The 13,440-nt window shown below is 47.0% G+C and overlaps 1 protein-coding gene across 1 annotated transcript in view; it reads right to left on the reverse strand.

The window, feature by feature from the left end:
- Nucleotides 1–433: 433 nt before the first annotated feature.
- Nucleotides 434–13,440, reverse strand: part of MSI2 (musashi RNA-binding protein 2) — a 471,101-nt gene continuing 458,094 nt past the window's right edge. The window contains exons 11-13 of the mRNA XM_006832401.1: nt 5,693–5,847; nt 3,626–3,698; nt 434–1,190 (exon numbers count right to left, since the gene is read on the reverse strand). Of these exons, the coding sequence (XP_006832464.1) occupies nt 3,657–3,698; nt 5,693–5,847 (197 nt within the window). The 3' untranslated portion in view covers nt 434–1,190; nt 3,626–3,656. The remainder of the gene's footprint in view (nt 1,191–3,625; nt 3,699–5,692; nt 5,848–13,440) is intronic.

The raw sequence follows: 13,440 nt of genomic DNA on the forward strand, positions 1-13,440 counted from the left end.
TTGAAATTTTAAATATGTTAAATATTAAAATTGTAGCTTTGTATTTTAAAAAACGTCTTGGGAAAAGCAGTTTTTCATATTTTAAATAAAAATCTAACTAGACGGTAACATTTGAAGCTGTGCACAGACAAGAGATTAAATGCTGGTATGAGACTGATACAGTACTTGGGTCTATCACACAGACAAAAGGAGCTAAACAGTGTTCTAACTTCTCCTGGGGTCGTCCTGGCAGTTGGGTGGTCTTCAGTCTCAGCAACTGACTATGTCATTGTCTCCCTCCTTCTTCCACACAGCGTCAAACTGCCTGGGATCGACTCCCTCACAAAAATATTTTTGATTCTCTCTTTCTTAATAGTTTCTATGTAGTTAATGGAATTGTATTTACAACATTTCTTTTTTAGAATTCACAATTTCAAAAAACCTTATATCACCTCTTTCAACAGAAAAAAAGCACTTATAGAAAAGGAGGACACTCAAAACATTGTCGTCCTTACCTTATTGCCGAAAATAGATATACTTAGGTTAACAGAGAGACATCACAAAAGGAATTGCTAGAGTCTGTTCATTAGCCTACTACATCTCACTTCTACAACGCAAAGGAGACAGGCTGTGTTCACCGCCCACTCTGCGTTCCTCAACTTCAATTCAGTGTGTGCTAATTTCCACCTGAAAATTCATACAGTCTCAGAATTGGTACCAAAATATCGAGAGTAATATTACCATCTCAGCATACTTTAAAAGTGAGAACAGAATCAAACAAGCAAAAATAATAATAATAAATTTTTTAAAGAAAAAAAATAATTCCTTAATATAACAGTTACACTATGGTTAGCTTTCAACTAGATATTAAAGCTATAGGACTACTGACTAAGTCAAAAATCACTACCAAATGTGATTCAAAGAGATTTAACAGGAGATGGGGAAGAGAGAAGGGGGAGAGGAACCATCAAGAAACAAAACAAAACAAAATGAAAACCAAAATCATGAGTTATATACACATTTAAAAGCTGTTGTCTTATATTACAGCAGATTCGTGAGATGATGAGATGGAATCAACCCTCCATCCAAAGTGAGCCATCTCTGGTTGGGATGGAAGTGAGGCTGGTGGGGGGTCCAGGTCTGATGACATCACCTAAACAAAGGGCCACTCAGAAACTTCGCCCAGTCTTGCCTGGACATCCAGGTATGCTCTGCATGGTGGAGAAGGTCAGGCACGCCCAGAAGAGCACCGTAAAATGGGATGGGAAGAGAGGAAGAAATGTTACATCACTATATAGTTGATTCTAACTGTTCAACTAGAACTTTCAAAATCTCTCTACGTTGGGCTACGAACATGGCTTTTTGAGCCCACAGCTTGGGAGGCAGGACAGCTAACCCTGATGTTGGGAGAGAGAGGGCAGCTCCACATCGCCATGTCCACTACTTTACTGACTTGATACAGTAACTGAGAAACGGACAGGATAATGACCGGAAACAAGGTCAGCAACTGGGTTTGGATCACTAGCTTAGTGACCTGCATATTGATTGGTGATGTTTGTTCTGTTTAAATAAATTTCTATTTTCAAAACTTCTGCCTTTATTGGATACCCATGAGTGGCTATTAAGAACTGAAAATGTAAATTTATTTTAAAAATTCACATTGTATGCCAAGGATTTGAGATCAGGCTACTTAAAAACATTCGTAATTAGTCAAGAAATCAGGTTTGATTATAGAAGATATACTAGACAGGTCTAGGGCTCACAGACTTGCTATGTCTGCCTGAGTTGACTGTGAGCCAAATGGGGGGCACTAGTCACAGCTGGAGGGTCACTTCTGTTGGGGACACAGTGTGCTTGAAAAGTCTAATTGGTACAGTGCAGCCATGTGACTCCATTAGCTCTCTTAACCCACTTTGGAGGTGGTCAGTGGCTACTTGACCCTTCTATAGAAATTTAGTCCTAGAGCTGGAAGAGGGAGGCTAGGTTGGGAACAGCCCCCCTGCCTAGGAAAAGGCTGCAGCAGCCTCGGAAGGGCATGGGGCTAGAGGCAGGAAGCCCTCTACTATGCATCCAGTTGCGAGGGAGGAAAGGAAGGCGCAACCACCAGCTCAGTGTTTTGCCTTCCAGGGGATTTACTGATGGGCTAATAATCCCTCTTCCTCTGACTCCACCAAGGGCTGGAATCTGCTTCAATCCTTGGGGTTCTTAGCTTTGCCCAGCATCCACCTTTTCTGAGATGACCTCAGTTCCCTGGGGGCCCCTAACCTAGCTTAAGTAGCAGTGAGTAAGGCTCTCCTTCAAACTATTATTGGCCTATGGCTCTGGCCAGTGATGATTGAGTCTGGACTCAAAGGGAAGGTGGGGCAGGGGCAGAATTCACACACGTGGCTTATTTGGTTAAGAGAGGCGGTTTTGTTAGTTGACAAGATTTCTTAGCAGCAACATTAGAGAAATCTCAAAGATTTACGGAGCTTGACTCAACTAAATTCCCTGAGAGATCCCAGCCCACAGAATCCTGGCTGACTCATGGCCTGCAGCGTCCCCCCTCCTCTATAAAAGCGGTGTACTATTAATGGTAAACCTAAAGTGGCCAATTCATCCCTAGCCTCACTTCATCTGTGTCCAGCTCCAAAAGTAAAAGCCTCCTTCAGCTTTCATGCCTCAGCTAGGGCTTGCTGAGAGTGCCCCACTCCCAGACCTCAGCTGCAGCCCCTCTCTCTCCCAAAAAGACAGATCCATATTTTAACCCGGACGCTGACATGCAGTCACCATATGCATTTAGTGTTTTTACAAGGACAGCTCCTTCTCCCTTCTTGCTGTCCTTCCCACGAATCACAGATAATAGCATTTTCAAATGAGAATGTGGCAAGAGGCTTGCTTCCACACTGACTGCCCCACCCTCCCCTCTCCTCCATCCCACCAGCTCCATATCCCCATCAAAGTGATTTTGAAAATGTTTAATTAGCTGGAGCTCAGTGTAAAAGGTTAGGAAACTGGCAGGGATCCAAACCCACGTTACGCAGGTGATGTCGTTAATTTAATTTGCTTCTCGTGCCGTAATCTGGATAATTGCTCAGTAGTTACAGGCAAAAATGTTTTCTTTTCACTACAAGATGGAGTCTGGCTATTTGACAGCGCAGACCCCATTGACCCAAACACCCATGAGCCCTTGGAGAGCTGCAGGGGTACAGCGACCCACAAGGTTAGCTCTCAGGACATGTGGGGGTAGCCTGGCCCCCTCCCAGGGCTGACGGGAAGTCCAGAATTTTCCTATCTCCATCCCTCCAGGGATGGACACATCATAAACTCTCCTTCCAGTTTCCCACACTCTTGATTGTATTTTAAGACAGAAAAAAGATGACGGGTAGGGAAGATAAAGAAAAGGAGTCCAAAGAAACCAAATCAAGGAACAGAAAGAGAGAGTAACAAAAGGAGGCAGTGTCGTGATTAAAACTGGAGAAAGGGGTCAGATTAAAAGGCTGGATTATTTTTTGCTCCCATCCCCTAAAAAAGGGGTCCAGAAAGAGGAGAGAGGAAGAGATGTTGACATGATGAGATGAGGGCGTGTGCTTAAATGTATGACCAGTGCACATACATGTATGGACACGCCCAGCAGGGCGGAGACACATGGCAGAGACGGTAATACCTCAGAGTAAGATGGTAACGAAAGCACCTGCTCAATGGTATCCATTTGTAAAGGCCGTTGCAATCAAAGGTCCCTAAAATTGCACAATTGTTAAGGTCATCAGGGCACTATACATGGGAACAGATTGTCATATTCTGGGAGAGGAAATGATCTGTAGAACTAGTCTGTGGTTGCCAGCATGAATATGTAATTCTGAGACACCGTGCTGTGGGGTCAAGGATGACATCCTTCCCAGCTCCTCCCCACTAGACCCTGCTTCCTCCTCCACCTCCACCCCAAGTCCGTTGGCTTACCCATGGGGTAAATCAAGAGCCAGATTTGGAAGTGGAGTGGGTGGTGGAGAAAGGAAGTTCATGCCCCAAATGGTGGGGGCCATTGCCTTGAACCCCAGAGAGTAAAGACACCAAACGTCTGTGTTCACACTCCCAACTGCTCTGGCTGGGGAGAAGCCCCATGCAGACAAAATGTGACGCTGTGTGGTTATTCCAGAAAACCAGGACAGCACGTAAGTCTAAAGACTCAGGTTTTTAAGAACAGACAGGATTTGTGTTTCTGGAAGCTGTAAATGGAAGTGAGTCATGTTTTTCAGTGGTGCTAGATGGTCCCCCAAATTGATGTGGCACTATGCTGAATCATAATATTTTGGATTAGGGACTACAGCTGATCCGAGAGGATCTGACGGACGTAAGTGATATTGGCTTGGGAATGGAATTGAACAAGGACCTAGACTACATGGGTCAGGGCTGGCAGAAGTGTGTGTGAGTGGATGTGTGTCTCGTGTATGTGTGTGTTAGCTTGTGTGTGATGTGTGTGTATGTGATAAAGTGTATACATATAAGAATGTGTATGGGTGTGTTATGTGTGAGTATGTAAACGTGGTAAGTATGTGGTATGAATGTGGTGTGTGTGGAATGTGTTTGTGTGAGAGATGATGTGTGTGTAAGTGTGTGACACCTGAGAGGTTTGTGTGGAGTGTTTGTATGGCGTGTGTAGATGAGAGAGCGTGTGGTATAAAGTTGACGTGTGGTCTGAGTGTATGTGAGTATGTGTTTGATGCCTCAGACTATGTCTGCATTTCTTTTCTTCTCCCCAGCGCAGTCCCCGAGGCAGGTTCGAGTCTGACAGGGACATGACCTGGGACCGCAGTCACTACCATTTTAGCTCAAAAACAAGCTGCCTCCAAAATGCTGTGTTGGGCTGGGGCAGCAGGTGGCTGGTTTTCTGATTCCAAAATGGAAGGGACAGCGAGTCAGTGGGCTCAGGCACATTCATGCTCACACACACTAGGAGGGAGAAGGACAATGCAATCTGAAAACAGCATGCAAATCTGTTAAGCAAATTTCCACTGCCTGGATTAGTCAGATTATAGAACCACAGAGCATTACAAATATCAAATGCATCTGGCCTTCGGGGCCGCAGCTAAAGAACTTGGGTGGGAACTTACTTGGAACCTGGAAACTGTAAGAAACATTAGTGAAGGAAACCATCTGGGACAGGGCCCACATCCCACACCTCCCAGGTCCCAGTGCTGCCTCTGGGACCCTAAGGACAATGGCTGCTTCCAGGGGGTGGGCGTGGAGGGTCCCAGCTCTGAGGAAAACCACACTACCGTCTCCAGAAAGCAGAGACCAGAGGAGGGGCTAACACTGAGGATCAGCTAGATACTAATAAGCATGGGGCACAGACTTCCTGTTCAGGCTCGGGACATTGCCACGTCAGGGAGTCATGATTATTCTCGTTTCGCAGCCAGGCAGAGAACTGAGGTTCAGATGAGTTACTTCAGTCAGCCACAGTCTTAAAGTTGCAGGGGATGGAGTGGTAGTTTGTCCCTTGGCCTGCCCATGCTCCTTCTACCCCATCCCGTGCCCCATGCACAGTACCTGGTCCACAGAGGTGCTCAGGAGAAGTCTCACAGAGCTTCAGCTCAAGCTGGCAAATGGAAGGCCCACTAGCTGACATGCTGTTGATGGGAGCCCCTTCTCTGTCCACATCTGAGCTTTCCTGGGGCACCCTCCCCACAGGCCACAAGGAGTTGGTCAGGAAGGAGGCAGGAGGGCAGGTACTTACAGCTATGCCGTGGCCAAAGCCCGAGCCCGGCTGTGGGCTGGCTGCACTTATGTAATTCCCCACTCCGGAGTCCTGGCTGGCAGGGCCATAGAGATCGGCGACAGGTCCTGGGCTGTTGGCCCCCGGGAAGCCTCCGGGCCGCGCCGGGTTGGAGCCTGCCGGGGAAGCGGGCGCGCCAAAATTCGGTTGAGCACTGTAGCTATTCAGGACTGGTGTGCAGAGAATAGAGCTGGGTATGAGGCCAGAAGCCAGGCATGCACTGGTCATTACAAGCCAAACACTCGAGAAATACAGCTGAGGCCCAATTTCTAACACTCAACCAAGGCCATGCGAGAACATCAGCAAGGACTCAAGAAGACTCAGCCCAGGCTACTACTAAGAAGCTCGGAGCTCCAAAAATAGAGAGGAAATAAAACAATCATTCAACACACTAAAGCAACCAACCGGGGGTGCTTCACTGCCCACCAAATTATCACAATAAAAATAGAGATATATATGGAAGAGAGAGAGAGAGAGAGAGGTTTTTGTTTTTTGTTTTTTGTTTTTCACATCTGAATTGATGCTCATGCAGTCTTTTCTAGATCTGGGCACGCTGAGACAGCATTCACATCCCATGCAAACTACAAAGGAACTAGTTTTAGACTACACATTGTGTTAATATTGATATTAAAACGTGACAGGAAACAAAGCAATTTGTGTCCAGGAAAAAAAAAATCTTTGGGGAGGGGAGTTTCGATTTTTTGTTTGTTTCGCTTTTTCTTTTGGGTTTGTTTTTGGATCCATTAAATGACAAATTTGTTTGGGGGGGGGAAGAGAGAGAGAGAGAGAGAGAAAGATCTCTGTTCTCCATCTCCCTCCAAATCATCCCCCCTCCCCTCCTGCTATTCCCCCCTCCCCTGCTCCCGTTCATTCCCCTGCATGAAAGTCGTCAGTACTGAAGGTGGTTGGAGGATGGCATATGTAATGGAAATCCTGGGCATCTCAACACAACAGTAATGATGACAGGAGAAGATTCCCTTTTGGGTGGAGCACAGGGGATGGAGGGAGGGGATGGGGTGGGGATGGTGCACCTGGAGGCTGGGGCTGAAGCTGGGGTGACTCAATAGGACACCCACACACTCACCTCCTGCAGTAGAAGGGAAGGGGGGTTTAAACTTTTCTTTTCCTTTCATTTTAAAACAAACAAAAAAGACAAAGCATGAATGCAGAGCGTACTGACAGAACCAATTCATAGCAAGAGCATACCTGACCTAAATGCCTGCTTTCTGTTTGTTATCCTCAGATATAGAATCCAGATGGAGAATAATTAAATACGGGATACACACCGATTGCTACCGAGAAATGGGACTTCATGCCTACACAGCTAGAGAGCGATGGTGTTGGGTACTAGGGCATCTCTTGTCCACTCCCTTGACCTCCTTCATATCCATCACCTTTCTCCAACCTATCCCAACCAGGGTAATTTTGTCTCATTTGTCTATTTCCCCCTAATAGCTTCAACTTCATTTTCTTTTCCATAATGGAGAAAAAAAGTTTGTTTGTTTGTTTAAAATTGCCAAAGTAAATTGTTAAAGCTCAAGGTGAATCTCTGGCCAGCTACTTCTGGGCTACAACTAAAGACCTGAAGAAATCATTTCCACTTCCTCAGCAATGAGGGGCTGTTCCTCATAGCAATCATTTCTTTAATCTTCTTCAGCATCTCCCTCTGTCCTCTGACCAGCTCCTTACAAAGAGGGTAGAAGGGAAGAACATCTCCTGAGTCCCTTCTCAGCTGCAGCCTTGCCCAGGGGCCTGTGGTGGGAAGCCGTAGTGGATTTTTGACCATTTGTTACTGGGAGGTAAAGAGACAGATGATGCACCCAAGCCAGGTCAAGAAGAGACTGAGACTGGGACCTGAAGACACAAAGGAGGCCAACCAAACTTTGCTTGGCTCCTGACCCCACAAAGAAAACCCAAAGGTATTTTCCCCACTGTCGTTTGGGGCAGGGAGTCCCAAAGTGAGACTCCTTTGAAAACTGTGGCTGAGAAATGAATAAATTGGCCAATGGCAAGCAAGGGCAGGTTTAAGAGAGAGAAAGAGAAAAAAAGTTATAGCAGCTTCTGAGCAAGTGAATGGCTTATTTGGGAATGTGCTGCCAGACAAAGGGGTCAGGGGATTTTTGAATAGAGAAGATTAAACTCGCAGATAACATTTGGCCCTTCTCACTCATGGAGGCAAATATCACACTGAGATATTCAAAAGACAGTATTATCTTGTCGCACACACTTTTTCTTCTGGGCTTGGGAAATGGAAAGAGTTCAGAGCACAGACTCCTGGTCTATCTAGGCAGCTGCTTCTCCTCTTAACCCACAGTAACTAGTCTGTTCTGTTTTAGGGAAATAGGGTGCATGGTAGAAGATGGACACAAAGAGGTTTTGTTTTTTCTCCTCTGGTCGGATAAGTCTATTGGGCATGGCCACCTGTTGAAGGGATGGGGCGAGGGAAGGTTTTGGACTTAGTCTCTTTAAGCAGAGAGAGTTGCTGAAAGACAAATTTAGCCAACAGAAGCAACCTTAGCGACAGGAGGCCATGGACGGATGCTGGCCACAGACACCCTTGCCATAGGCTGTCAGTATCATTGCCATTGCTGGCAACCTCTCCCATCCCTGTGTACTCAGGTCTGAAGCTAAGCGTTGACCAGGAGGGAATTTCACCCTCCCTGCCCTGTTCAGTCACATTCCATCAAATGACACTAAAATTACTGTGGAGAAAGCACTGTATTAGAATGCATCTTAAAACCCTCCCAAGTCTTGTTTTATTATATGCTTGTTTGTGCCAATGTCTGAGCCTTAGCTCAAAGTCACCTTGCAAATGTTCCCCAGACAGAGTGAAAGATCAGGTGGCAGGGTACCACTAGAGGGTGCAGTCGGCAGGTGCTCAGCCTTAGTCTTCTCTCTCAAGGCTTCTGATAGTGAGCCAGTACCCCAGGGGCTGGGGCAGTTAGAGGGACCTCTGATCTCCATAGTCAACATGCCTCCCCTCCTGTGTCTGAAGGCAGGAGACCCAGGCTCCAGACAGCATGCTGAATGAAGCCCACAAACTAGCCATCTGGAAACCCGTGCATCTTTGGGAAGACCCATGAAAAGCAAATGGCACTGGCTGGCTGCTTAGGAAAAGAACCCGGAAAACCACTTCCTGTACAAACTTGTGGGTAGTTGTTCCTGCTGGGAAGGCATTAGGGATATATAATTTTCTTTTCTTGGGAAATCAGAGTAACTCCACATACTGAATGCTGGCTGGTTACACAAGGGAGCTGTTGAAGATGCCCTCTCTCCCCCTCTAGGCTGGAACCTCAGCAGGAGAAACAGGGGAGAAAGTGAGAATATTCACACTCATTACTCTCTGAGGGCTAGTTTCTGTCCTGAGGGGGCTTTCTGTGGATACTCACCCTGCAATCCTTCACCATCAGCTGGCCTAGTAGAGGGGACCTTCCTCCAGGTATGCAGACTTACCAGAGGGACCAGAAACGGTCCCAACCCCGATCAGGTCATGAAGAAGGGAGGGGATGTGGCTCCTAATTGAGGGTGGGGGCTCAGCAAATGCTGGTGAATAAACAGTGTGGGGATTTTTTAAATGGACATTATGACCCCAGTTCCAGAAGACACAGTGTCATGCAATCTTTGGTCATGAGTGTTAGTGGCCTGGGGTGTAAGCCCTGTGGTCCCTGTGATGAGCAGGGTCCATGTTGTTATTTCTGTTGAGTGTCGCCACGTCAGTTCTGACTCATAGCGACCCTGTACAGGGTTTCCAAGTTGTGGCTGGTGGGTTTGAACTGCTGACCTTGTAGTTCAAACTGACCGTGCAGTCCAGTGCTTATTCTAGAGTGCCACACCGAGACTTGGTGGCAACAGCTTAATCCTGGGCATGCTCCCTAGCACCCCTCACACCCTTGCCCCTTGGGTCATCCTCTGGGACCTCCCATGGAGGCAGCTGTGGAGTAGAGAAACAGCCTGGACTTGGAGTCCGAAGAGCTCTGGGTGGGACCCTGACACCTCTTTGTAAAATGTGAGTCCTTATTTAGTCTGACTCCAAAGGCTGCTGTGAAGATGGGAAGTGAGCCAATGCTCTGTGACTTGTCAAGTTTTGAACAAATAAACCTGACTATTTTTGAAACTATGTGTACAAACCCCAGCAAGATAGGGACCTTATGCAGATTTAGGAAAATCGGATTTAGGAAAACCCAATTCACTTGCCATACAAATCACTGAGGTGATTTACAAAAGGATCTAACTCATTCACCAGGTGCATGTAATCATCTTGGACTTAAAGAAATGACTGCCGGGAATAGGAGGAGGAAAGTAAGGGTCTCGAATGTCATGGAGGACAGCAAGAGGAAATGCATTTGAATTAAGGTTGAAGAGATTTTAGGTTGGATAAAAGAAGGGACTTCCTGCCCATCAAGGGAATAAAACACCTGCATGGCAAACCCAGAAAAGCCAGGGAATCATCCAGGAGACCTAACAAAGGTCTGTACTACAGGCTTAGACCCTCACCTGCAGGGGCAGGATCCAATGCTGGGGCACCTTTCCCTCAGGGGTTCTCAGGCCAGCCAAGTGAGTGGCTTGCTTTCTGGTACACAGTGGGTATGTGACTCTGTCTAGCTGTAGTCACATGGGACTGGGCTCAGAGTGGGATTAGTCAATGGGGGAAGGGAAATGGTGGGAGGGGGCAGCAAGAGTCTCAGCAGCCTCCGCATCACTGTGTGTCTAGACAACATACAAAAGCCCAGAAGCTGGAAGCAGCTGGTGTCAAGGATATTTCTGTATTGTTGTTACATGATACCAGAGTCCGAGCCCAGGGCTGTGATGGGAGCACACCTCGACTTTGAGGTCTGAGAACTGGCCTTTATATTTATTGGTTCAGAGAAAGGAACTGTTTACATAGTCTCCTCCCGATGTGTCCAGCCCCTGTACCTGGGAAAAGCCAGGGGTCTGCTGAGTTCCAACCCTCCACCCAGTTCCTAGCTTGGTGGGTCTGGTATTTCCCCAAAGGGCAGGGCATAGTCCTCAAGTCAATTTCAATCACCCTCTTTGTGCATTACCTACTGCTCACAAGGAAAACTGCAGGCTGGAGACCCTTGGTTCTTGGCACATTTCTCAAGCAGAATCCCTTCCCAAGCCAGCCAGAGGGTGCTGCTCAGGGAGAGGCAAAGAAGGGCCTGCCTGGTCCTCCCAAAGTCCAATGCAGAAGGCAACGTGTTGCCAAAACAGAAAGAATTATGCCATGCATTTCAGAGTCCAGGAGAAGGAAGTTCTGGCTTATTGGTGTCACGGCCTTCATTTCCCATCCCAGCGACCCACATAAGGAAGAATTGGGAGCTGGCAGGATCTTTGAGGACAGGGGGGATGTTAATCCTTAACACAGGTTTTAGTTGTTTTGTTGTTGTTGTTAAAGAAATTAACTGAAAAAGGAAATTGGTAGAGGGAAGGACTGTATTGATTGGCAGGATGATGCCAGAGAAACAAAGTTCACTGCTTCCCTAACACTTACATCTACTTGTATCTTGTCTCAATTGTGCTTTTAAGTAGCCCTGGTAGGATAGTGGTTACAAGTTGTGCTGCTAACTGAAGGGTCAGCAGTTCATATCTACTGACCACACTGTGGGAGAAAGACAAGGCTTTCTGCTTCTGTAAATATTTATAGCTTCAGAAACCCTATATGTTGTTGTTTTTGATATGTACCATGGAGTCGATTCTGACCCATACCGACCATGTACAGGGTTTCTGAGGCTGTAAATCTTTATGGGAGCAGAAAGCCTCATCTTTCTCCCGTGGAACAGCTGGTAGTTTCGAACTGCTGACCTTGCGGTTCGCAGCCCGATTCGTAACCACTACGCTACCAGAGCTGACTTGACAGTACCACACCACCACCATCCTGCTTTTATTGACTTGATTAAAAACCCCACCGAAGCAGACTGTGTTCCCATTAGCAAGGGGCTCCTCAAGGTGGGTGTGTGGACAGCTCTCATGTTTTCCTAGGACCCTACGCTCTTGATTAGATGGCCACAGCAAATGTCCTCTCTCCCCTACCACACACACACTGTTCCATGGATGCTGGGGCATGATGGCAGCTGGCTGTCCATGGGGGAAACCTGTGTGGATCACTTTTAACAGCCAGACACTTGTTTGCTTGGGGGCCTTGAAGACTGGCAGTTGGGCCAGAAAGGCCTGGTAACACCTGGGTAACAGAGATGGGTACTCTATTTGGAAGCCTCCTTCATTGTACCCTCTGAAGTAGTGTCCACACTGCACTAATGCAGATGGTTATCTGGGAAGGTCAGCATGAGAAGAGAAGCCTGTTTATGAGAAGCGAAGGAGAAACTTAGCTCTGGTTTATTAGGGCACACCTCGAGCAGAGCAAGGGTTCTACTCCAGATGGTGGTCTGACCAGCTAGATCCCGGGGATCCTGGGCTAAAACTATCCTTTTAGAACTTGGCCTACAGGTGAAAGAGACAGAGAGGACCAGCAATTACATCCATCCTGGGGAAACTGTGTGGCACATCATATGAAAATCAAATCTGTGCAGGGACCAGGTACAGGGACAATTTTATACACAATGTTTTGTTTTTTTTAAACCTCTGCTGAAATTCCAGCTATTTCAGAAGTGAAGGAGAAAAAAAAACCCAACAACTTTAAAACTAAGGTGGGGGGAGGGGGAGAATTGGATCAGAAGACCAATGGGCAGGTGTTTCTTTCTCACTGTCTCCAGATACAAACACATATATTATTGAAAGTTACATCACTGGGACCCTCAGGAAGTGCCCAGACTCAGCAGGGTACCATGGGGGCTGACCTCATTCATGAGAGAGCGCTCCATTCTACTGAGGGCACTTCCTGTGGGGAGCTGAAACTCTCAAGGACCCATCAGTATTCACCGCCCACACACCTCCAATGGATAGATAGTCTGGGGCGCCAACTGTGGGATGGGGTGGGCAGGATGCCTGAAGGGCAGCCCTTTGAGGACCTTACAAAAGGATTTCAACTCCAGCAGCTCATCTTTAATGATTACAAAGGCACAGGAGTTTAATCCCTTTTTTTTTTTTTTTAAGTAGGTGCTAATAGCTCTGTGTCCTTGAAGTTCAAAGCAGACGCATACATGTCACTAATTAGCCAAGCACGGAGCCATTCAGCTCCCTCTCATGTTTCTAATTAGGTCTTTAATAACAAACACACTCCGACCTTACCAAAAGGCCCCATTCCTCAGACAGTAGAGGAGGGAGACCAGTGCCCTGTTTATGGCTCCTCCGGGGCTACTAGCTCTGTATGCGCATGCGCTAAATCTCAGCCAGGACAGGCTGCTGAGGAGGGAGGCAAGAGAATTCATCTCTGAGGACAAAGGCCCATCAGTCAGGCCTGCAGGGGTGGACTGCTTGAGGATGAAGACCTGGGCCAGCTCTAATGCCTCCTCTCATTTGAAGAAGTTGGGGTGAGCGGCCAGGCTTGCTCTGTCCATTCCTGAGGTAGGAAAGTTGGTGACCAAGCCACAGAGATGGTGTGAAGACTTGTATCTGGAAAGATCCTGCTGGTACTTTAAGTTCACGGTTACCCATTGGACCTGTCTGGGGGAAGTTTAAGTTCTAGTGAGACCTGGACCTAACCCTCGTAGATTCTGATTTGGTTAGTCTGCGGTAATTCTAATGTTTAGCTAAATTTGAGAGCCATTGTGTGGGTTCTAATTTTAAGCCAATTTCTCATTAACATCAACTAT

The sequence above is a fragment of the Chrysochloris asiatica genome, unplaced genomic scaffold (genome assembly GCF_000296735.1).
Source record: "Chrysochloris asiatica unplaced genomic scaffold, ChrAsi1.0 scaffold00007, whole genome shotgun sequence".
NCBI lineage: Eukaryota > Metazoa > Chordata > Mammalia > Afrosoricida > Chrysochloridae > Chrysochloris > Chrysochloris asiatica.